General features: G+C 32.7%; 1 protein-coding gene across 3 annotated transcripts in view; it reads left to right on the top strand.

Annotated features, from left to right (window-relative positions):
• The window catches only part of MMS22L (MMS22 like, DNA repair protein), a 112,197-nt gene that overhangs the window by 27,803 nt on the left and 57,242 nt on the right, over positions 1-27,152 (top strand). For all 3 annotated transcript variants that reach the window (XM_016130185.2, XM_036220143.1, XM_036220146.1), the window contains exons 11-14: positions 524-586; positions 9,000-9,119; positions 10,842-11,068; positions 12,819-13,322. In XM_016130185.2, coding sequence (XP_015985671.2) covers positions 524-586; positions 9,000-9,119; positions 10,842-11,068; positions 12,819-13,322 — 914 coding nt within the window. The remainder of the gene's footprint in view (positions 1-523; positions 587-8,999; positions 9,120-10,841; positions 11,069-12,818; positions 13,323-27,152) is intronic.

Below are 27,152 nucleotides of genomic sequence, written 5' to 3'. Positions count from 1 at the left end.
GTCTTTGCTGTGAGGTTCTTTTATATGTTTGAGGTTGCCAGATAAGTGACCATTGCTTAAATATAAGGTTGCACTTTGTAAAATATTTTCTTTATTTTCTGTCCAAATATTTTAGTTACTTGTTTACTAGAGTAGACTGTCTTGAAGTTATTATGTATAAAATTAAGGGAAAAAATCTCTGGTGAGTAAAGTACAGAATAAAGAAACTTTGGCAAAGAAAACCTTCAAAAAATACAAAATTTTTTTCCCTGTTAAATTATATCTGACAGCAAAATTAAATATTTGTCAAAACATAATTTTATAGGAGTACCGCTATTTAATGAAACAACTGATAAGGTTTACATTGGATTGGAATAGTTGTAAATTTTTTTCTGTCAAGTCTCAACCAACTCTTTGAATTTTAGACATTCAAGAAGTTGTAATGATGTCTGATGATGGACAGAATGTTTCCACTTCATACTTAACTGCTATACCATGCTTTTAATTTATAATTTTGATACAAAAATATTTTCTCACTTTATAGAGACAAATGGAATCAAATTGGAACTTTGTAGAAGCATTGCTGAAAAAGTCCATCAGTCTTCAGGTATGCATTAAAGTGAGACAATTTGTGGGTTTTGTTACATTTTTATTTTTAAGATTTTATTTATAAGAACCAAGCTAACTTAAAATGATTTAAAATAACAAACTTAGTTCATTTGTTAAAAAATGGAGATAGAATCATTATTTGTTAATGAAGTGTCAATGTACAGTAGTTCCTAATAGTGACTATCTTTTGAAGGTTTTTTATTTTTAACACTGCCAGTTAAAGGACAAAGGTAATTATCCTAGTTGGTGACTTTGACAAAATATATTCAAAATAAGTTGGAGATGCTGCAGAACTATAAGCCATTCCTCGACTCTATATCAAGTCTAGGAGACACGATGAGAGAGATAGTCAGTGGCATTGGAAATTCAGCTATATCCTCATCACAGCAGGAAGGTGACTTGCCTTGCTGAGCAATTTGTCTTACAGGGTTGAATCATGCTCTAACTGATAAGGTCCTAGTTTCTGAGCCCTCATTTTATACCTTATCATTTTTCTTTTTGCAGAGCTGTTAATGTAGTGCTTCATGGCCCACAGGTCAGATTTGACCTCCTTTTAAAACAGTTTTAAATGTGCTGTTCATCACATCTTTATACATATTGTACTGTAGTTCTGTAAAGTTTGTTACAAAAGTTATTTATGAAAGGATTTAAGGGAAATTTTAGTAAAGAATATTTTTTAATTTGGGAAATAGATTACTGTTAAAAATGAAGATTGTTAAAAACTTGGAAGAGGAATAAAGAAATATGTAATATAAGATTGCTACATATATAGTTCACACACATTTATTGTATAGCCATATCTTGAAAAGTTATTTTAATAGCTTGAAATTTTCTTTTCCCTGTTATCTGTATTAACTCTCAGTTTTTCTAGATGAAGCATATAAGTACATTTAGTTATAATATAAATCTTCTAATTATGAACTAAGAATTCTAACATTCCAAAAAGCTCTGCATACATAAGTTGTATCAGAAACAAAAGAGCTATTATCCTTTTAGTGACATCAGAAACAAAAGAGACTTTATCCCAACCGTTGTAATAGTTTTTGTTTATTTTTATTTTTTATATTGTTTTAATTGGCTTCATTTTTAGTGTTTTTGAGAACATACTGATTTACTTCAAGAATGTAGGGAATCACTAGAAAATGGTCATTGTTATTTATATAGCTATTCATCCAATCTTAATGCCTTAGTATAGCTTAAAAACCTGGTACTTAAATTTCCTTTCAGCCCTAACAGTGTATGAATTCTTGGTTTTGTTCAGCTAGGTTTTAAATTACAGAGTATTTCTTAGGAAACTAAGGGTTCATATGGATAAATACCCATATACCCACAATGGGCAAGGAAAACAGGAGAGAGAATTTATTATCTTTTCTCTGCCATAGAAAGTTTGTTTTTTGACTAAGAGATTGAAAACCATGTTTAAACACATTTAGTTGTTTGAAAATTAATATTTTTTTCCTTTAGGTTATGACTTTCTATAATTTTGTATTTAAATGAAGGAAACTCGTCTCGAAAAACTCTTTGTAGTAGGAATGTCTTACTCATAATGTGGTAAAACTTATTCTGACATGTTTAGTATACCTTTACAATATAACTGGTGTTTTAATGGTGTCAGCTAAAACTAGTTTGAAGATAAATAAGTAATTTTTGGAAGTAGGTAGGGTGACCATCTGGATTTGCCTGGCTTGCGGTTTCACAGAATATAGGATTTTTCACTGCTAAAAAAAGGAAAGTCCTAAGCAACTGGATGAGTCGGTCACCCTAGAAGTAGGAATGGTACAGCTAATCTCAGAAACTTTCTTTGTGAACTCAGGTCTAGCATAAAGTGAAAGTAATATCTTTCCTGTGAAAGAAGAGGTCATTACAATATATAGAAAGAGGTAGTCCATTCTCTCTAGCAATCTTTCAATTTTGTCATGCCTTGATTATATCAAATTAGATTTTTATAAGTAGTATAGGACTACTTGTTGGAGTCCTTGAAACCAATTTTGTTGGGTACAGTAGGTGGTCATAAAGTGTAAATAATATATTTGGATATAGCTATCAGTTTGATTATATCTGTTTTCCCCCATCGAAGTAAATTAAAATCTGACCATGCTCTTGTGTGTTGACTTGATCTCCAACAGTGAAAGAGGTCATTTGCAATATTTTTTAAAAAATACATTCCACATATAGAGCAGTCTTCAAATAAAATCGATAGGCACTCCAGTGTAGTTTTAATTAAACAAATAATGTTCCAAATCTTTTTCTAGCCAGAGAGAAGATTTCAAAAATAGACATTGAGCTTCGTTAGTAAAGAAAGCATGTATTTAATTTTACTTATTTAGGTATAATTCAGTAGTAAAATATTTGCTTTAAAAACAGTTTTCTAGAGGTAATCCTATTTAATATTTGTGAATGCTAACAGTGAACATTTATTCTGCTTCTAAAACAGCATAATTGTTTTCATATGAAAAGGAAGATTTTTAGTTCTATGCTTTTTTAAATGAGGCTTATTAAAGCCTCATTATTTTCTGAGATCACAGAATTTTCTAGTAAAGGTCATGGAAGTGTATAAAAAGAAATCTTAAACAGACCTAATATTTTTTAAATATTATTTTCATTTTTCAAAGAATTTAGAGACTCCAAGACTAAAAACAACTCAGAATGTGATTAAATCTGAATAATGTGGGACAGTAATTTTCTAATTAGTAATTAAAAATCATTGTGTTTCTTGGACAGAAGGATCTTGACTAGGATATTGAATTTCAGCTCTCCTTATTCAATCCTAAAATAAATCTAATCAGGAGGACTTACAGTTACTATTTAGATTTCAAATAAAATTTTGTCTTTTGTTGATTTCTGCTAGGTACATTAGTTATACATAAAAATTGAACCCCCAATGGTTAAATTGCCAGTTCTATAGAATAAGCTAAAAGAGTAAATTTTGTTATTTTTAGTTCAATAAAATAATTCAATGTATGGAACATACCTGAATTTAATACGCCTAAATTTGGTCTTTCAAAATAAAGATCGGAAGGCATTCTTTAAAAATGATCTAAATCAGTAGTCAGAAGAAGGCACTGTGAAATATTCTACAATAGTTTTCCTCATTAAATAGTTTATACACACTCATACAGCTGAGATGGACACCAGAGAGCCCTTGGGGTCTTGTGAAAAATACAGAAGTTTAGTGGCATAGAGTTGTGAAAAAGAAGCTCACAAGTCTGGTTTATTAAAGATCTTCTATCAGAGAGCATAGATTTAGATGTTGTTAATCAAGCCTCTTTGTTTAGATAAAGCTTGACCTTAACACTCACAAAATTGAAATATATTGGCTTAAGGTACAAAAGACCTTAAGATAAGATAGATAACAAAATGATAGCTGTCCCTGTGCAAGCATTGTACTTAGCGTATAATTATATTCTTTCGCTTAATGCTATGAAAATCTCGTGAAGTTCCATTTTACACATTAAGCACTGGGGCCTGGGGGAGCTGAGGAGCTTGTCCAGGTTCACACAGCAAACTGGGAAGTGGCAGAACTGGGATTTGAATCTTTGTATGCGTTTTACTTACTGTGTGCTTCCTGTGCTCCCTCAAAGCATTTGACTTTGTAGGATTCTTAACAAAACTCATTTTTTTCATTATTTTCATTTTAAAATTTCTTTGCTACTATGTGTTTGATTAGTAAGTAATAGATTTTGGTTTCTAGAAGTTTGGTGATACTTATGGAAAGTATCTCAATTTTCCTTACTGGTATTTTTCTCTCTTCATTAAGTATGTGATGGGAAAATATAAGGTAGGAAGAAATTAATATACTCAGTTGTTCTCAGATATTATTTTTGTTATGAATTTGAGCTAAGATGTCTGTTGCCTACTCTTCTCCAGACTGTTGTGTATTCTTATCTCTTTGTATCTCAGGACTTGAAGATGGGCAAATCCTTTCTCTTAATTCAACAGGTACATTTTCAAGGGAATTTAAAGAGAAAACTAAGGAAAAGTGGTTCAAAACAAAGAATAGATGAATATACAGAGCATTAAAATGTATTTTATAACAAATACTATCCATAATTAGTTATAGGCTGAAAAACCCTTACTTTTTAAGTCATACTTTACTGACTGATTACCTATCCTGCTGGAACTGTGGAGAAAATGGTATTTTCTAAGCCATTTCTTTTCATTTTAATCTGTAGCCACTAGTAGGAAAATGAAGAGAGATTTATCTTCTTTCCTTAAAAGAAAAAAAAGAAAAGTATTTCCTGGGATGCCATATTTAATTTCTTCTTGATTGGGTACACTGGAAATAGTGTGGGCTCTGGCCTTACAAACTTTGATTTTAATTTTGGTATGGTCACCAAGAGCGACTTTGATTGAATCTTTTGTTCATTAAATGTTCATTTTCCTCCGGTTTTTGGAAGGTGGTGTAGATTAGTATGTATAACAGGCTTTGTAGTCATAAATCCTAACTTCTTCCAAAGTGGACTTTAGTGAGCTGTTTATAACTTTGAACCCCAGTCTTTTCTGTAAAATGAAGGTAATAAAACTGAGATGGTATGAGACATACATGAACTTACATATGTAATTGTCATATAATGCCTGACACATGGAATTCAAACCTTTTATTTTTTACAAACTTTATTTATATTTACGGTTTAAGTACCTCTGTATAAAATGAGTTTCAGATACCAAATAAAACTTCAAAAATAGATCTACTTTTTAACCTTGCAACATGATTAGTATGCTTTAATTTATATTAGTGTGCCAGAGGAATGAGCCAGGTCTAGTATAATATTTTCATCATAAAATTAAAGAATATTAGTGGTGGAGAGAACCTTGTCTTCTTTAGTTAAATGAGTTTAATTGTCTATTAGAGAAGCTAGATTTCTTTCCCTAAGCCATACAGCTTGGAGAAAATAGGCATCAGTACTCAGATCTCTTTGTTCATGCAACATTTATAGAGACTTCTTTAATGAACCAGGCACTGTACTTGGCCCTGGGGATATCTCAGTCCTCAGATTGCTCATAGATAATTACAGGCAGGTAAACATTAAATTTAACAAAGTAAGGGCACTGATACAAGTGTGTATATTGTACTGTGGAGAATAAAGGTCACTGTTTCGTGTGGAAGTTGCCTAGAGGACTTGAAATTTGAAGGTATTGTAAAGCATCAAAAATTAACAATTTCAAAAAATTCTGGGTCCTGTTTGGTTCACTCTCATTCATTGAAAGATTGATAGCATTAAGATCACTATTTTTTCTATATTTACTCCTTTTATTAGTGACCTCAACGTTATTGTGTATAATTGACCTGTCTTTTAAATTTCTTAATATCCTCACTTCTAATCAGATTTTGTTTTACTTACCCACCTCCTCCCGTGGTTATGCTTTACATTTTTTTTTTCACTTCGATTCTGCCCACCGTGATTGACCTTTTTATTTTTCTGTCTTCTATTTCCACACTTTCCTCCTTAAACAATTTAGATTATACAATCACTCCACCACAAACACCTATAAATTACGTAACCCTTACCTGTTTTAAACTTGACAAAACCTTGTCTTCCTCTTCTACCGACTGCCACCTCCACCCTCAGCTGAATATTGCTGGAGAAAAGGCATGCAGTCATTCTTACTGATTCACCTCACTTTAAATCCTTGATCATAAATCTCAAATGGCACTCAGCTCTATAATGTTTGTTTTCAACTCTCCAAAGTTACTTATTTTGGAATTTTAATACACATGCTCTGCCCCAATACACTTAGCTAAGCATCTTACCTCATAAATCATTAGTAAAATTGGACCAATCAGTAGAGAACTCCTTTATCTTTGTGTCTTCAAATCTTCCCAACATATTTACTTTGTATTCAATCTTTCAATCTGCTTTTCTTTTATATCGGAAGTGACACTTTTTCTATCAAAGGCTAATTCCCTTTCCTGCGCACTGGCTCTTCTCACCTGTTCAAGGACCCTATTTATCTTCACTTAAATACAGTGGTTCCCCTTTATCTAGAAATTTGCTTTCTGTGGTTTCCATTATGTGTGGTCAACTGCAGTCTGAAAGTATTAAATGGGAAATTCCGGAAATAAACACTTTATAAGTTTTTAATTTTATCTCAGTCTGTGTGATGAAATCTCATGCCATCCCACTAGCGATGTGATTCATTCCTTTGTCTACTATATCCGTGGTATATAAGCTACCTGCCTGTCAGTCACTTAGGAGCCATCTCGATTATTGGAGAGAGAGCACATTCACATAATTTTTGTTATAATTCTATTTTATTATTGGTTATTGTTAATCTTTACTGTGCCTAATTTATAAATTAAACTATCATAGGTATGTATGTATAGAGAAAAAATAATATATAGGGTTTGGTAACATCTGTAGTTTCAGGCATCCTTTGGGTTCTTAGACTCTATTCCCCAAAATAAGAGGGGTCCTACCATACCTACTTCTTCACCTCCTATTGTCTCCTCAGCCTGCCACAGTTAAACTTCTATCTCTGCCATCCCCAAAACTGCTGTTGTTGTGGCCACTAATGTCTTCCATGTTGTCAAATCTAAGAGTTCTTCTCATTTTAATCTCTCATCATTCAACCCTGTTGACCACTGTCGCTTTCGGAAATCTGTGCCTTGGCTTCCATGATGCCTGGTTTCTTTTGTATTTCATTGGCCACTGGTTTTTGCTAATAGACTCTTCTCCTTTTGCTTAAAATCAGATGTTGGAATAGCAGAGCATTTTCAGTTTTGGATCCTTTTTTTCATCTATATTATTTCCTTGGTTGATATGATCTTAGCTCTAAAAGCCATCGATATGAAGATAGCATCCAGTTTTATATCAAAAGCTATGACTTTTCCCTTGAACTCTAGACCCATATGTCATATTGTCTACTTATTATCTCCCCTTGGTGTCCTGTGTACTCTCCCATCTTCTTCCCCTTGTCTTTGCCATCTTAGGAAATAATACCATCAACGCATTTTCTTAAGCCAAACAAATCCCATTGCTTCTGTTTTCAAAGATATCTCTAAAGTTTTCTGCTTATCTTAGTGTTACAGTTTAACAGAATTTCCTTCTCACCTATTGGGGTGGCAGAAGGAGAAGGAAGTAGAAAAAAAGTAGATACTTTAATCTTCTATGTGAGAAAAACCATGCATGTTTGTTAAAAAGTAAACACCATTGAATCTCAGCCACTCAACAATTATTTATTTAAAACTTACTATATGCCATGTATCTTCCAATCTCCCAATATGTCTACCTTGTACTTGACCTCTCAGTCTCCTTTTTCTTATACTGGAAGTGTCACTGTTTACCTTCTAACTGGCCTTCTTGCTTCCGTTTTAATCCACTATATTCATGCCCCATGCATGATCTGGAGCAGTATTTTTAAAGCAATCACATCATGTCACTCCTGTATTTACAGTGTTCACATGGCTTCCCAGCATATTTAAAATAAAATCTATATTTCTCACCAAGACTTATAAAGCCTGAAAGAAATATGGTACCTGGCTATCTCTGACTTAATCTCTACAATACCAAGCTTACTGCTAATTCAGGAACTTTCTGTGTGTTTTCTGTCATGAACGCTTCCTTTCAGGTCTTTAAGTGGCCAGCTCTTTTTCATTCCATTGTTTAGCCCAACTGCTACCCCTCAGAAAGGCCTTTTCATATAGCTCCTAATATAATAATGATCCCTATCCAGTTACTTTGCCACGCACATTACCTTGCTTGTTTTGTTTTTCAGTTATAACGGTCTGAATTTATCTTGTTTCAGTGTCTTTTCCCATTCTCCCCAAAATGATTAGTGCATATCCGATGTCTGACTTATTCATCGCTTTATGTTTACAACCTTAAAATAGTGCCTGGTATGTAGTACATTTTAAATAAATAATTATTTAATGATTGGAATTCCATGGCATGTCACTGTTTTAACAAACATCCTGCCACTTCTTAAACATTTAAAATATATGCAGTTTGCCAATTCTCAGTTTTTTAAAAAAAACAACTCATTCTAATAAAAAATTTGGTCTGGTACTGAAGTAGTCTGGATTTGTGTGCATCTTAATTATTAGATCATTTTTGCTATTTCTTTTCTGTTTGGGTTTTTTTTTGTTTTTTTAAGTCTCTGGATTTCCTACACCATTCAGTTGTGACACACCTATTGTAATTTTTAAATAATTGAGTTAAAAGTTGAGTTATATAATTTCTGAATATATTTCTGAATAGTATCTGATATATTCATGCTCTCGAAAGCAAATTTTCAGACATTTACTTTATGCTGATTTAGACCTTGACTGAAGAAGAGATTAGGTATGATTTGGTGATGTATATTCATATTCTTTCTAGAATTGGGTTGGTATTTCAGTGCAATATCATAAGGTTATAACATAATATTCATGTTGCCAGAGCCCATTTATTTTTTCACAATTTTATTTTCAGGATGGTATATTAGAAGAGCAATTACGAATGTATCTTCACTGTTGTTTGACACTCTGTGATTTCTGGGAGCCAAATATTGCAATTGTCACCATTCTATGGGAATATTATAGTAAGAACCTGGTGAGTAAATAGAATATGAATTCATTCTTAGAATTTGATGAATTCTTATATATTTCAGGAATATTTTTATGGCTTAATGATGAATAGTTATGGATTTTTCCAAAAAGCTATTTTTTTCAAAATAGATTAGAGTAGCTCAAGAATAGTTTTATATCCGGCCCCGTGTATGGATTTGTGGAAGACTTTGTGAAGTCACAAATTTTTAACTTGGCCTGGGGAATGAGTGGAGTTTTCCAAATACAGAATAAAAAAGAGTATCCAGGCTAAAGGAACAACATGGACAAATGTATGGAGACATGAAAAAACATGATCTGTTCCCATTGTGTTGAATAATTCTGAGTGATAGGTCTGAGATGACTGTGAAATTAAGGAAAATAGAGAATGTAGTCTGGAGCTAAATTATGAAGAGTTGAAGATAATATACAGTTGAAATTATTTGGGAGACATTAGGAAGCAATCACGTGACATATTATGTATGTGTTTGAGAAAGTTGTTTTCTCAAAATGATATAAGTGAATTGGGTACACATAAGTTAGTAATCCAATGTAGTAGTATAAGCAAATAATGCAGGGACAATTGATTTAGAAAGGAGAGGATAAATTTGGAAGATAAAAAAATTTAAAGGTAGAATTAAAGGATTTAGTTACCTGTAGAACGTGGAGAGATTTGAAATGTTTGGTTTTCTGGGTATATAAAGTCAACTCAAGATAGAAAATGGAAATAGAAAATTTACAAGTGAATTACAAGTTTGGGTTTATACATAATAGAGCTTGATAAAAATGAGAAAAATAGCTTTTTCTGAAGCATAAGGTCAGACTGATTAGAGAAATGACCAAATCAAAACAAGGTTTTATTTCAGAATAATAATTTTTCTAAAAGTATCATAAAGAAGTATTTGAACACATCTGATAAGTTTTAATCTGCAGCAGTCATTTTTTTCTCATGCTCAACACTGGGCAACAGGAACTCCTAAAAGCTGGCTGTGTCCTTTTGACATGACTACTTACTTTGATATCTTCCCTTACTTTCAGTTATGACAAGATACTTACATAGATTCATCCTGCACACAATATTCTAGACTTAGCTGCTTGTATCTCCCTCATGTCATTTAATGTATACTTTTATCCCCTATCTTTTCTAAAATTTGGTAACTGTATCTAGAAAACTGTGTCTCTTTACTAATTGGAATAGGAGTACCCAGTACTACTAATGAAAGATTCTTACCAAAAAACTCACCCTGAATCTGATCAGTTTTCTAGATACAGTTACCAAATTTTAGAAAAGATAGGGGATAAAAGTATACATTTAATGACATGAGGGAGATACAAGCAGCTAAGTTCAGAATATATGAAATTCTACACAATAAATAACGGTATAAAAATAAGTGGTATGATAAAAAGTTGAGAAACTTACAGAATAAAAGAGCTTTAAGAGGCATATCAACCACATGTAATGTGTATATCTTGTTCATATCCTAATTTGGACAAACCAACTATTAAAAATACATTTTGGGGATAATCCAGGAATTTGAATACCTCTTGATGTTCCACGCTTCTATGAAATTTTTATTTTAGAAGAATATTTGGTAATAATGGCTGTGTAATTTTTTGTGATTAAGATGAGTCAAACTTTTAATGAACTAATTGAGATTTGCAGCTTTCTATTTTTATTTACTCAAGGATTTAATAAGTGTTTTCTTTTCTTTTTTTTTTTTGCTTTTAGAATAGTTCTTTTAGTATTTCTTGGCTTCCTTTGAAAGGCCGTACAGATATCGTTAAGTCACCCTTGTCGATGCTAGAAATGGTGAAGACCTGCTGTTGTGATAAACAAGATTATAACCTGTATAAAACCAGAAGTAGTTACACCATTTTCCTTTGCATTTTGGCAAAAGTTGTTAAGAAAGCAATGAAGAACAATGGCACTCATCCTTGGAAACAAGTCAAAGGAAGGTGTGTACCATATCTTTCTCTGTAATGATTGTTCATTGATATCTTTGGAGAAATGTTACTGCTTGTGTTTTTTAAGTTAACTTGTGCCTGGAAGTCTTTATGGTTTACACATTTAAAATGTATTCCTTAATGTGGAAAAGCAAAATATGGAGCTTTTTGAGCCTGCCAGTTTTTTATAGTAAGGAATGAACCTAATATCCATGACTTGTGGAGGACTTTAATTTCTTATTTATCAGTCTTGAAGATGGAAATTTCACATATTAAATGCAAGGATATTAGAAGACTTGTTTTTCTTGCCAAAATTATAATGTTGTTATGTAACTCATTGTATACATTTTACTAAAAATTGTAGAAGTAACAAACATCTCCAAATTGTACATGAGTAATAGATTCAGCCTATAAACTTTGTGTTCTTTGAATCCATCAGTCTCACAAGCCTTTCATTTTTAAATGAAAACTAACCAGAGTATAGTAGAACCAAATAACTCTAATGTTCTCATTTGGGGAGTATGTCCAGTTTTTATTTCTGGTATGGTAAAATAAACTTTTGGTTACATTTGTCTGTTCTTTTTTTTTAGAGTTTTATTTGTTACGTGGATATGATTTTTAATTGTCTTCCCTTGTCTTACTTCCTTTACTTTTCCCAGCTCTTTTCCCAACATTCTTTATGCATACACTGCCATCTGCCACTTGCTCAGCTTATGGAGTAGGAGTTCTCACAGTAGAATACTTCTTATTTTATGTGGGGACTTCTCAGGAATCACTAAATGAAATACTTATTTAATTCCCACAATGAATAATTTTAGGAAGGTTATAGTGATGCAATTTGGATTTTTAAATTTAGATTATACATTTTTAAAATGATAACTTTTTCATTAAATCCTCAGTAATTATGTGGCTCAAATAGTTGTTATCATTTGCTATGTTTGCCAGTTTGTCTTTGAATCGTAAAATATTTTATGGAAGACATGGGCATGATGGAGGATATAAAGATAATTAAACAGATCTTTGCTTTCAGGAGCTTATTGGCTCTATTATTTACAAATACGCATTTAACTTCTCATGAACATTAATCATTTCTATCCTGAAGAAACTAATTACAGAAGTTACAAAATTTAACAATCTTTAAGTAGGAGTCAAGATGAATGAATTTCAATTTTAATTTCTTAGTTGATGAAAGAAAAGTACATCAACTATTAAAGTTATATTAAGTACTATTGACAAGAGATTTTTAAATGGATAGTTTTCTTTGTGGGTAGGTAAAAATAATTTTCTACCACTTTGATTTTTGTTAGGGTGTAAGTATAACAAAGTAAGTCTTTGTGAGAGGTAGACGAAGAGTTTAAGGAAAATTATTATATAAAATTGCCCTGTTAAAATTTCTGTGAAGCACATCAATTTGTATTTACAGATTAGGTATTTTATTTGTCAATAAAAATTTTAAAAGAAAGGCGATGGGGAACTAAAATAAAAGGAAAAGTCATATACCATAGGAAAAGGGCATTTGGGGAAAGCCACTGAATCTTTTGATTTACTTATAGATGATTTTATGTATCATTTAGAAATTTGAAAATTAGAGGTGTTCCGTTAATTTGTTTTCTAAGTAGTAAAAGTGACATGACAGCATCATAATGAAGAATTAGCTAAAAATTAAAAATAATGAGATGTCATGAATATCGAGTGAAATATTATTTTAAAAGATGGATTTTGTGAATGAAAGTTTATTAAAGCAAATTTTTATGTGTTACAGAATATATTCTAAATTCCATCAAAAAAGAATGGAAGAACTGACTGAAGTTGGTCTGCAGAACTTTTTCAATCTTTTTCTATTGTTAGCAGCTGTTGCAGAGGTGGAAGATGTAGCAAGTCATGTCTTAGACCTCCTGAATTTCCTGAAACCTGCCTTTATGACATCATCTCTCATTTGGAAGGGTCAGGCGGCCTTCCTCTTGATGTATACTCAGAAAAACCTGGATATTGGTGTTTTGGCTGAGAAATTTTCAAACGCTTTCCAGGATAAAGCAAAGGAGTTCTTGGTATCTAAGAATGATGGAATGGGACAAAGACAGACTCTCTGGACACTTATTTCTATCTATATTGATAGTGTTCAAGAAGTGTTTGAGACTAGCCATTGCTTGCATTCTTCCCATGAAAAACTGCTTAATGATGGATTTAGTATGCTTCTCCGAGCTTGTCAAGAATCTGAACTCAGGACAGTATTGAACTTTCTACAAGCTGTTCTAGCCAGAATCAGGTATGTTTTGCAGTAATGTGCTAATTTATTAATTTGTTTTATGTCATCACTATGTTGATCCTATATTATTAAAGTTTTCCTTTCGACGTACTCATGAAATCCAAATGTAGATAGTGGGGCTGGTGTTACTGCTACTTTGGCATAAATCAAATTTTTTTTTTCTTTTACGCTTACCGCACGTGCTATTCCTAGGAGGAGGTCTCCCATCCAAGTACTAACCAGGCTCAGCCTTAGCTTCTGAGATGAGAAGAAAGCTTATATGCAAACACAGTAAACTTAGAGCAATTCTGAAGTTCCAGAGCTATGTTTTTTCACCCCTCCTTTCCTTTTTACTTCTCCTAAAAGAATATTATTATCTAGAGGTATGTTTCAGATATTCTAAATAGGATCCTAAGTAGGATCATTTAAAAAAACAAAAAAACTTTCTTTAAATATTTTGCTATGGAATTGTAGCCTCAATTGCATGAAATGCTTTCAGCTAAAATTTATTCTGAGATTAAGGTAGAATTGTTATATTTATAATATCTATCACCTATTCAAAACTTACATTTTTCAGATCTACTTATATTATGCACATGTGCAAATGCACTCAGACTCAAACAGTAATGGATAGGAGCAGTGCTTGTGGCATTTATTGCCTTTAAGGCCCCTTTCACATAACTTTCATCTTTGAAATACATATTCAAGAAGTTGGATGCTACCACTCAATGTAGTTAGGCACTGTCTCTGAAAAGTGTAAAAGTTATGTATAGAAATATGATTTAATTTGAAATTATGTCTAAAATTAATGAAGAGATTGCTTCCCTTTTCCTAATACCACATTAGAAAAGTAGCATTTGTTTTTATTACTAATTTTATTTGTTATTAATTTACCTAGTTTGCTTCATGTTGGTCTGCGTTCATACTTACTAATCCAAAGGTTTCCGTTTCTCATTAGTTTTTATATTCATTTGCTCTCATCAGTTTAAGTTCTAAAGGCTTAGCTAGAGTTCTTGATCATATAAGCGTCTCCTTCTCCCCCAGTGTAGGCTATATTAAAGCAAGAATCTCAAAGCTCTCAGTTTTGGATAGATGGATAAGTGAGCAACAACTTCATTAGAAGCTTTGACTAATTCTGGATCTGCTCCACAAACTATTTTTTGTATCCTAGAGTTTATTAGCAGATATTATACTTTCCCAAGTGTAAAATTTATTTTGTAAGTAGTATTTCTCTGAGCTTCCTGAGCAAAATTAGAAATTCCCGTATTTCTGGTACCATTTTTGGTTTATTTATATTTGTCTGGATATACCAAACAAGAAGGAAGAAGAGGTTGCTGGTCTAAACCATTCTGGTAATAAAAGAACTATATCCCCAAAAGATATAAGGGCAAAGGAGTAGAACATGAAGCAGGGAATATGGGTATCTTGGGAAGAAGTAGTCTTCGAAACGAAGTATCAAAATCTACAGATCTTACTGTCTTTTCCACTGAAGTTTGATGTCTCTTAATCCTATTGTATTGCTTCTTCCATAGTTTTTTTTTTTTTTTTAAACAAAGAGTCATATCCTACAAATACTACTTAATTTTTCATTGGAAATTTGGGGGAATCTTTTTCTTGTTAAAATTATCTTTAAATTGTGAATATAATATACTATCATTGTAAAAATGGTAAAAGAAAAAAAATGATGTGTGAGGGGGCAAGTAAAAGTTTTCTCTACCTTCACCCTTTTATGCTCTAGTTCAGTTCTTCTCAATTAGGGTGAGTTTGTTCCTCGGGGGATATTTGGTAGTGTCTAGAGAAGTTTTTGATTATCACTACTAGGGAGGGCGCTACTGGCATCTAGTGGGTAGAGATCAAGGGATACTGCTAAATGTCCTTTAAATGCACAGGGTAGCCCATACAACAAAGAATTGTCTGGTGTAGCCTCAGTGATGCTAATGTTGAAAACTTTGCTCTAGTTCTACTCCACAAAAGTTGAAATGGTTTCTTGCAGAACCTTCCAGACCTTTTCTCATTTATAGGCTTAAAAGACATTGTTTTGCAACCTCCTTTTTTCAGTTAATATTTCCATAACAGTATTTTATGTTGGTATTTGGAGACCTAATTCTTTTAATAGCTGCATTAGTATTTTATTTAATATATGTGCCAAACTTTATTTAACCAATCCTCCAATAATGAATATTTATATTGTTTGCCATTTTGATATAAACAGTTTTATTTAACATCTTTATTTATTCTCTATACTTATGAAAGTAGACCTGTAGATTAATTCCTAAAAATACATTAGTGTATATGCATTTAAATGTGGATGGATATTACCAGATTTCCTACAAAAAAATGTTTTGCACCAGTTTTTACTCTCCCTAATAGTGTTTGAGAAAAAAAAAATCTCATCTCATTTTTAGATTAGTGAATGGAGTATATTTAGAAAACATGCATTCTGATATATTAAATACTTTTTGTTTTGGTTCAACATTTGTTGAAAATATTAATGGAAACTAGGTAATAGGAGAATGAGACTTATTTTGAAGGTTAGAGAGGCTTTTAAAATGGAAATACAAAGAAAGTAGTAAAATAAGAAATTATAAATTAGAACATAGTTAAATAAATGAAATCTGTAAACTGTTTGCAAACCTCAAAGTATTACCACTGCTCATATACTGTGGAGTGTCTTTGCTTTTTATTTATGCTTCTAAAAAAGGGGGTGGTTGCTCGTTGGGGACTTGGTTTTTATAATTTTGCAAGTTACACATCTTTTTAAATGAGTCATTCGTTGCAAAGAATGAGTCACGAGGGGTTATGGAGACAAGCAGATCACATTTATAATAATTTATTTTTAGCACCATTGCAACTATCCAAATTTCACTTCTTGTAATAAAAACAAATATTTGATCTTTAAATTCAACTTAATGCTGAAGGACTGCATTAATTAAAGCAAAGTTATTTCAGGAGTGTTGGGAAAAATATTGCTTGCAAGTATCTGTGAACTATAAAGCTTCTCTGTTAATCCATGGAGGGTCGCTATTCAGAAATACAGAGGTAAGAATCAAGAAGCATAATAAAGACTGTTGATTATATAGATGAAAGTAAGTTCACATTTATATTAGTACTTTTTAACTAGAACTTGAGTTTATGGTTTGCTGTCATCTGGAGCCAGGGAGAGGAGAGGCAAGGAATAGGTTGTTGTTCTTTAGGATTAACCTATGAAAAAAGACATAAATAAAGTTCATGTCGATAACATTTAATTCTTTGCACAAATGTTATTTTTGGTTTTGTTTTACACCGTTCAACTATGATTGAAAAAAATTGTTATAAGTGAATTTCAGATTATGGATAACTTGTTACCAGAATTATAGAGCAGTTTTAAGAGAGAAGTATGAGATCAGTTTGTGAATAATGTGTAATAATGTATATGTCTTAATTGATGCTGTTATAGTTAGACACTGTCATCTCAAATTTCTGAAGCTTACGTAGTAATTTGCACACAGAACTCAATGAGAATGACTGCAGTATATAATAAGAGGGGCTGCGAATTGCATAGTTTGATTTTATTTCATCTATCTTATGCACTGCCAAGGCAGATATTGTGAAGACAGACTTAGTTTGGGATCTTTGGGGAAAGGGCCCCAGAGATCATTCAGGATTGTTTACCTTAAAAAGAAAGAAGAAAGGGAGACAGAGAGGGGAGGCACAAGAAAAAGTCCTTTAGGTATTTAATCGTAGAGATGTGTTCCTAATTTCTTAAGCCGAAATCTGGAACTTCTTTGACGATCTTTTCATGGGCGTCTTGGTATGCTATAATAGTATTACCATTAGTATTATTAGAAAGTTCAAAAACATATTGAATAGTCGTTAAAAATTAAAGCATAAGCTTTTTTCCTTTTAAGAACATAGCTAAATTCTTTGAGTGTTGGTTTAGATAAGGAAGATGGGTTATATAGATTGATGATATTTATTCCTCGCTGTATCCCTGACAAGGGAAAGAATGAAATACTTTACCTTAGCAATCTTTTCTGTTTTCAAATTCAGGTGGGAATAAGGTACCAGTCCTTGCATAAATATGTGTGTGGGATGTGTGAGTTTATGTTGAACTGGGTAATAGTTTTATAACTGTATGACAGAGAAATTATAGGTAGGCAGGAACTAAGATCACTGATTAAAGGGAGAAGCGGCTCCCTCTAGGCTGTTAAGAAATAATAACTTTATATGCCACTTTCTGCTAACTGGAGCTGATGGCTCACTAGAGCATTCTTTATTGCTGATTAAGTAGCATTGTGAAAATACTGACTTGGTTATGTTAACTAAATGCCTCCGTGTTTAAAACTTCGAATGTCAAATAGTTTTAGCAGTCATCTTTAACATTTTACATTACCTTTCTGGAATCACATTTCTAGTTCTCACTTGCTGTTATTTGAGGTTAATAAAAAAATGCCAGTCTTTCATTTGTGGAGTTAGGTGTAGCCAAAAGCTTTTCTTTAATTATATCCATTCATGCTGCAATAGTTAAGGGTCTGTCAGCATTTCCATTATAAACCTCCATTTTCAGGGTTTTATAACACAGCTATGAAAATTAGCTCTGGGCAAAAACTTGACATACAAGACCTCATGAGAATCTCCCTCCTCCCCATCCCCCTTTTTCATTTTCACTGAAGTAAGGGTGAGTGATTTCAAAATGCCTTTTGGCATCTGCAAATATCATTTGGAGTTTAAAAAGAAACAATAAATTTTTAGGCTTTGTACCTGTTTGTTCTACCACTTAAGGGAGGTTGTGGACTTATGAATTTAAGCCAAATGGATATTGATCAACTGACATCCTATTTTGTTTTAAACAAGTGCCTGGTTTCAAAGAAGTCTAAAGGCAATTGAAAAAAACTTACCTAAAATGTTAAATGTTGAGGCTAAGAAATAGTTCAGAAGAGATTTTTTTGATACGCTATGTGCTCAAGTACAACTCCTTAAAAGATTAAAACTTTTTCCCATCTTCAAAATACATTTTGAAAGTATATATATTTTTAAACCCCTTCTCTTTTCCCATGATCCTAGAAGTTTATCTATTTGTTATAATCTCTTTTGACATTTGGGAAGGGTATGTGTGTTGGTGTGTACACATGCACATACAAAAACTGTATTATTTTTCAGATATGCTCAATAGTTCGTTATTTTAACCTTTATTGGTATAGTATCATTTATTCCAAACAAATTTTTTTTTACATCTTCAGTGAGATAACGGAGTTGTCTAGGTAGGGAAGGACAGAGTCTCAGAGGGTCTGCTGTACCAAAATGATTTACATGATTTTTCCAAAAAGATGGAAAGGATACTCTTGACAGCATTCATTCCTTTTCCTCCTTTTGTTATTAGATGTACTATTAGTATGAGTGGGTTATAGCTTTTAATTATTAAGGAATAGTTTACTACAAAACATTTGAAACTGGATGATTTTTTTAAAAAATCATGAGTTATTTATTTACATGTAATTTGCTTAGTATGCCCCAGATTGCCCCAAATATCTGCTGACCTACAGCTTCATCGTCATATATATATATATATGATATAAGATTTGATGCAGATTTTGATTTGATGCAAATTTGGGGGAGAGGAAGCACATGAGTATGCTCCACAGAAAAATGTATTTCTAGTTTTTATTTGAAAAAGCAAATAGTTGTGTTGCTTACTAAGAGTGATCCATCTATCAGTTTTGATTGCTTCAGAGAATCCATAAAATGTAAAGATTTCTTTTCATCATTAAATATTTAATATATATTTCATCTGAGATTTTAAATATATACTATGATCATTTTGTCTTTACTCTTTCCCAGGTGTGGATTTTGCAAAGTGTATTTACTATAGCCCTTTTGTATTACATGTTTATAAATTTATGCAATAATATCTCACCCTATTAACCTCAGAATATTTGTGCACTTCTTTTGTATTTTGCTGAAACATTGGTTATCTGTTAATATTTCATGTGGAGGAATTAATATTTGAGTCATTTATTTAGTCTTCAGCTAGATCTGTTGCATAGATATGAATTCTCCTTGAATAAGTAAAAAATGATTCTTTTAAAATATTTTTATTCATTCATTCATTCATTCATTCATTCATTTTTTTAGACAAGGCATCCCTTGGTTGACCTCACAGATTGCAACAACCTTGTCAGCTTACAATCCCTTGTTGTTTTATTTTTTGCACCTACGGCACCTGGTCTTCCTAGGTGGTCTCCCATCGAAGTGCTAACCAGGCCCGACCCTGCTTACTTTCCAAGATGAGATGGGATCAGGACTGTTTCGGGTAGTGTGGCTGTAGACTCTTTAAAAATATTATAAAACTTTTGTGTCCAAATTTCAGGCATTATTGGTAAAATGATAATAGCACATACCTCACTAGGTTATTTTAAGGATTAAATGCAGTAGGAACATAAAGCGGTTAGCACAGTGCCTGGCACCCTAGTAAGTGTTCAGTAAATGTTAGTTGTTGCAATTCTTATCACTACTATTATTTTCAAAAGAACCCATAAAGTAACCTTTTCTTTGCATTACGCTTTATGCCTGGCAACCTCAATGGATGTGTGTGTATGTATTTGAACTTACCTTGCATGGTACTTACCCCATTCCTTATGTAGTACCTTTGGCTGAGAGGCCATTCAATAAATGTCTTTCGATGTGTAAATAAATCAGATTCTTTAAAAACAAAATCAGGTTTGTACGGAATGTCATGAACATTGCCTCACAATTATAGAACTGATGGAAATTGTGATTCTTTGTTATTAAAATGGTAAAGAGCTGCTGTAGAAAAAGTAAATTTTAAAGGTAGAAATGTGACATGTATGTATGTTCTTCCTTTCTATATTCAGTTGATGAGAGAATTGTTTTTAATGTCTTTGGAGGATCTCCTTTCATCCCTTATTTATTCTCACTACATTTTTTCTTCATTTTTAGGTTATCAATGCTTGTCTAATCTCCCTGCCTCCAGTGCTTTCCCTCCTTAGACCAGCTCTCTTTTTTAACAATTTTATTGAGATGTGTGTATCACTCATTATACAATTCACTTATTGACCAGCTTTATTAAGATATAATTCACATGTCATGCAATTGATGGTTTCAGTATATTCAGAGTTGTACAACCATCACCATGATTTTAGAACAGTTTATCACCCCAAAAAGAAAACTTATACCCATTAGCAGTCACTTCCAATTTTCCCCTACCCAACCCCACATCTGTAGAAACCATTAATCTACTTTCTGTCTCTACAGTAATTTGCCTATTCTGGACCTTTCACATCATTGGAATCATATAACATGTCATCTTTTATGACTAGTTTCTTTCACTTAGAATAATTTCAAGGTTATTCATATTGCAGCATATATTGGTACTTCATTTCTTTTTATTGCTAAGTTATTCATTATATGAATATACCATATTTTATTTATCCATTCATTAGTTCATGGACATTGAGTTGTTTCTACTTTGGGGCTATTATGCATAATGTTGATATGAATGTTTGGCTTCAAGATTTTGTGTGGACATGGTTTTCACTATCTCGGCTATTTATTTAGGAGACGAATGCTGGGTCATATGGTTATACTTTTTAACCTTTGGAGAAAATGCCCAACAGTTTCCAGTGCAACATTTTACATCCCTACCTGTAGTGTATCAGGTTGCACTTTCTCCACATCCTTGTCAGCACTTGTTGCTAAGTGTCTTTCTGATTATAGTGATCTTACTGGATGTTAGTTAATATCTCATTGTGGTTTTGATTTGCATTTCCCTGGTGTCCAATGATGTTGATCATGTGCTTTTCATGTGTTTATTGATTGTTATGTTTTCTTTGGAGAAATATAGGTTTGGATTCTTTGCCTATTTTTAAATTATTTACCTTTTTGTTATTAAATTGTAAGAATTCTTTACATTTCCTAGATACAAGTCCCTCATCAGATATATGATTCACAAATATTTTCTCCTACTCTATGGGTTATTTTTTCACTTTCTTGGTGTTGACCTTCACAATATAAATTTTAAAAATTTTAATGAAATCCTATTTATTTTTCCTTTTGTTGCTTATGCTCATCTCATATTCTCTTGCCACATTTCTCTTGGTGAACAAGTCTGCTTATATCATTTTGTGTTTTAACACCTTTAGTGACATCCTGATGGACACAAAATTTCAAAGTCATACATGTCTGGCTTTGCCTATATCTGCAACTTTTTCTTATGATTCTTCTTTACTTTAGTCAGATGGAACTACTAGTTCTCAAGAAATCTTCAAGTCTTTCTTACCTTTGTTTATATTTTCTTGTCAAAGCCAGTTGAGGGTTCAGGGCAGATCTGGGGACTGAGCAACCAGTGATTAGAAAAGCTTAATTAAATACAGGGAATGAATATAACTGTCAAGATCAGAAGTCAGAAATAGTGCTGGTCAGACTAGCCACAGAGGTGGGGTAGCAGAGTACAGAGAAGAAAAAAAAAAAATTTAAAAACCAGAACAAAAGGCTTACTTAGAGGGATTTTAAGGAAGGGAAAGGTGGTTTCGGAAACTAGTAGTATTTAGATCAGAGCTAGAGATGGAATCAGAGAACTTGCTATATGGGAGGAGCCAGAATTCCAGACATTAGTAGACAATTCTACAGCAGCAAGTTGTGCTTTTTGCCTCTGCTTCTTAAGGAACCCCTAGTAGTGTCTGAGAGTGCTACAGTTCTAGCATATTATGAAAGGCAGGAACCTTTGAGTCAATAAACAAGAATTCAGATCACCCCTCCTCTACTTACTAGCAGGGCAATCTTGAGGAGTTACTTAACCTTTTCTAAGCTACAGCCGCATCTTCATAAAGTAGTATCCACCTTAAAGGAATTCTGTGAACATCTGCTTAGATCTCTGCTGTCTATACACATTAGCTACGTGTGACAGTTTATCTTAATGAATACAAAATGGAAAATTTAACTCTCTAACACTGGTTACATGTGAGGTCCTCAATAGCTGTATGTGGTTAATAGCTACTGTAGTGGACAAACAGCAGGTCTCTTGGACAGCACTGCCTTAGTGGCTGCATCTTTTCAGAACATGGACCATAATAATCTCACAGTGCATGTTCATTTTCTTCATTTGCTTTTCCTTCATTTTTATGTGAACAATATTATTCTTCATTCCAAGCTTCTATTGAAATGTATGCTTGTCCATGTGTTTTCAATCTTGAATAATCTCTCTTCCCCTTGAATTTTCTTAACACTTTCTAATGTCCTTTATTGCTTGCTATGTTGTGTTATAATTGTTTTTTACACTAGATACATAGTCATTAAACAAATCTAACAAATGTTTATGAGTACTTACTATAATAGCAGGCATTATTATAGGTATTTGGAGTTCATCAGTGAACTAGTTAAGTAAAGCATATATGGTATGTACTCATGCATTTATTACATGAAAAATATACTGAGGAACTAGAGAAAGGCACTTAGGTAAATGTTTAATTCAAATCATCACTTTTTTCACCATTTCATATTTGAATTATTTAGCATTATTTGATAATGATTTATACTTGTCCCCAAAGTTTACCTGCATATCCAACAATGCTAGCCAATATCCAGCATGAGAGTAGACAACAGTATCTGTGTCATCAGGCTGTAGATTTAATGCATAACCTGAATTTCACCTCCATGTTTATTGCCTCCTAAGCACCAGTGGGCAAAAGGGACCTCTAGAAAAATGACAGTCCATTCTTCTCAATTAATTTTAAGGGTTTTGGTGTTATTAAAAGATAAAACTCATGTCTACTCTAGCTGAAATTTTTTGAACCATTTTTATTATTTTACGAATTCAGTAGTTATCATCAAACTATTCTCCCACTGAAATATGGGAATACACTGAAATATGGAAATATGGGAATACGTGGGCCTGTGAGCTTTTTATTCCTTGCTTTTGAGAGTTTCAGGAATGTCTCTATCAAGGCTGGAGCACTTCCAGTCTAAAAGTAGAGATTATCTGTATTTCGATTATGTTAGAAGCAAGGTATTTGGAAAAGAGAACTGAAGTAATGGAGTAGAGGTAATAATAAAATAATTTACGACAGTTTCTCATAATGAAAGATTACTTATTGAAAGGACCTATTGAATGACTCCAGCACACCTTAATAGACTCGCAGCAAGGCACATCTCTGTGCAATTTAGAATGCTGAGTACCAAAGTTTCCATGGATGTCTTAGTCTTCCCCACCATTCTTTTTAGCATTCTGTTTTTTGTATTCGCTGTGTGTCTTGTTATCTCTAGTTATAATCTAGGTCAGATCTAATATTTAACCCCAGTGATTACAAAATTAAAGACATGACTAGAGCTTTATATTAGATAAATTAGATTTTCTTTTCAAGATTCCTATTTTCAAGAAGTAGGTGAATGGAGCTTTATAACTTCTGATTTGTGGTTCTCAAAGTTTCTAAAAATCTTTTTTTCTGAGATGAAACAGTACATCCACCTTATAATTAAGGAAGAAAAAGAAGGAAGGTAAGGGTGGAGAAAGAACACTTTCAAGTAGAAATCGGGATAAAGAACATTAGGATAAAAGGATAAGAACAAAAGAAATAAACTCTATAAAGGAAACATTTTCTTTTAAAAGTGGATCAGCTGTGTTGTTTAGGGAATAGAATATTTCTCTTTAGCAAATGGTAATAAAAGATGTTGAGATGAGGCGGAAGCTAGTTTCCTCAATCTTATTTATGTCACTGTGGTTCCTTTTCTGAACCCATGGTTCACTGTAGGTATTTAGACCACCTAGATCTTTGAAGCTTTGGATGAAATTCAGCAATGAGTTTGTAAGAAGACATTGCTACTGTGCTCTTTCATGGCACCACACAGTGCGATGTTTCTTAAACCAAAGACATGTTGTCATAAGAAATATATTGAAGACTGGTAAATCCCAATTGTGACAGGATTGCTAAAGTTAACTCTTTTCCAACTATACAATGGATAAAAAGACCTGAAATTGTGATTTTAGTAAGTGGACCCAGTCTGAAGAAACCCAGTGAGATAAACTGCTGTTGTGGCTTTGGTTTTAAAAGGGAAATACTCAGAGGAAGGAAGTGAGGAAGCAAATAATAATTTGAGCATTTACAGCCAATAAGTTTAGTAAAATAAGTTACTAGATGTGTGGTTTTTTTTTTTTTTTTTTTTTTAATGATGTGATATGTCAGTGAGGTAAGGAAACTGATCTCTTAATTTTCCCGTTAATTATTTTTGGATTAATGAGACCTCAGATGGTACTGTAAATTGTAGAAAAAAATAGATTCATTATAACTTAAAAATGTTTCTAGCTGTCTTCATCATCTTCTGGTAATTACCCTAAAGTTATTTTCTTTAAGATGTGATTATTAGAAAACACCAGAGTACATTTTTGTTTTATGATATGAATTATTTTTGCTACCATATGGCCTATAAGGAGCAGTTCCTTACCTTTCCTCATCTACCTTGTGGAGAAGGGTGAGTAATTGCTCTATTTCAAATTTTCTTTGTATTTTAACAATATTAAGAACAAACATAAGGAGTGAAACTAATATTTGGAACTCTTAATTTCGATTGTTCCTTCTTTACCTTACAAGATATATATTTTTCTCTCTTTAGGATATCTCTTGTCAGATTTAAGGCTTATTTAAAATGAAAAGAAAGCTGGAGCAATTTTCTTTATTCCATTTCAGTCTCCTAAGGCCTATTTCCCCCTGGTGAGCTCATAGCAACAGGGGGGTTTAAGGGAATTCAGCTTTCTGCAAATTAATGTCTCACATCATGAAAATTCAGGACTTTTTTTTTTTTTTTTTATCTTGAAAAGTAATACAGTGAGTGCGAGTATTATTTCTTGCCAGCGGGTGGAAGATGAATGATTTTGTCACAGTTTTACTGCTTGATGAGCAGTGTCCTGAGGGTCAGGCTTAAGTCTGTGTCACTATGCTGCTCATTACTCTTGAGCTAAATAAGGGCTGATTGGATCTAAATTGCCTAGCACATGGGCCACAGATGAGCTCAGTGAGCAGGGGATGACCTGCTATTCAGTCTGGGAGTAACCCCGGTGTGCAAATGCAGCATTAGAACACCGTGGGAGAATGAGAGGCTACCGGCTGCTGCCAGCAAAAGAAATCGAAATGTAAAAACTCTTTGATGCTGTGATGTTAGAATTTGAAATGTAGGAAGTGACAGGTTGATGGTACTTATCAGCTTTGGCTGGATTAGAGAACAGTGTCATCTTGCTTATATAATGACAGAAGAATGAAGCCAGCAGCTAACTACTGTGCAGAGTAGAGCCGCTGCTATTGCCACAGGCAGTCGTTGCTGCCTCCTACTGGCAGTTCTCCTGGAAACCAGGGAAAGATAATGAAAAGAGTTTCCTCTGTAGATTGCAAGAATTTGAGACTCTGGTCATGAAAAGTTGCCAGTGGTAGGATGCAAAGAAAATGGTATTTTAGAGGATACTTAATTGTAAGTTGCTTAAAACAACAACAGCAGCAACAACAACAAAAAGATATCATTATTGGGAAATTGGTCGTTCTAGAATTTTCTGTTAACCAGAAGTTAATCCATTTATGAAGTGAAACAACCCAGGGCAAGACACCCCAGTATATTCTTCCTGGAAAAGTGTTCTTTCAGAAGACCTCAATTGGGTTGGTTGATCTTTCAATTATACGTTTTTATCAATAACAGCATTTTACTAACAACTAATCTTCAAAATCTAACAATAGACTCCCAACTACAGTGTTAGCACAGTTTGAAAGATACCTGATAAAAATACAAAGTGAAAAACGCCTATGATTATGTAGCTTATGCTGCATAAATCTCCCCTTTAAGAAGAGTATAAGACAGATGATAAAGGTTTCTTCCAAAAATCAAACGATTTAAAAAATCAAAACAAAACAGAAAAATCCTATGCTATGAGACCTCTTTTGTTTCATTTTATTTCTGCAGATGTAATTTTTTTTTAAAAATCAGCATTAGGCTGTTAGGTTTGTGATATAAAACTTATAAAATGTAGACTTTTTTTTTAAGTTATTTTATCATGCTGAGAGAACTACTATTGATATTTTGTTATAGCCTCCTAGATTTTTTTCTATTTATATACATTTTTAAAACCAAAGTTGGGGTTAAATACTGTTCGGTGGCTCGCTTTTCTTGATATGTCATTAGTGGCTTTTCATATCAGTGACATCTGCATTATTTTTGGTGGCTTCATTATATTCCATTGTGAATATAGCATAGCTCACTTGACAATTTCTTACTGGTGTAAACTTATAATGTTTTGAAATTTTCATCGTTAGATACAAAGCTATGATGAATATCTTCGTGTGTGTCTTGGCAGGGTTCGTGGGTACTGCTGTACAAATTGTGCACTGCAGAACTCCAAAGGTGCCATTTACAACATTATAAATGAGGCTTTGATCTTCATGGACATATTTGATTATATGTGGAAGGTATCTTTTTTAATGATTTGGTTTAAAATATAGACTCTAAGATATAATTCTTTTTTAAAAATTGGGAGCCATTGTTTAATTACATTCATGGTTTATACAATCACATACCACACACACACACACATGCAATTACATCACATCCTACAAAATAACATTTTTAACTAATGGAAAACCTTAGACTAGAAAAGTAAAAAAAAAAAAAAAAATCCCTTTAGAATGAAACTGTAGTTCTGTATGTTGAAAACATAATGATAGAAAGCGTCTAGACTTTGGGGTAAAATGATAGGTAAAAGGGTTAATTAACTTTCGTTTCCCAGAATGTAAAAAAAGAATTTTCTTGCATTGTCAGTATAGATTCCCTACTGTTGCTGTTAACCCCTTTTTATTTACCATTAATATCAAATATAGAATAATT

The sequence above is a fragment of the Rousettus aegyptiacus genome, unplaced genomic scaffold (assembly GCF_014176215.1).
Source record: "Rousettus aegyptiacus isolate mRouAeg1 unplaced genomic scaffold, mRouAeg1.p scaffold_m13_p_1, whole genome shotgun sequence".
NCBI lineage: Eukaryota > Metazoa > Chordata > Mammalia > Chiroptera > Pteropodidae > Rousettus > Rousettus aegyptiacus.
Note: the sequence above shows the minus strand (reverse complement) of the source record. Positions and strands in the feature narration are given on the sequence as shown.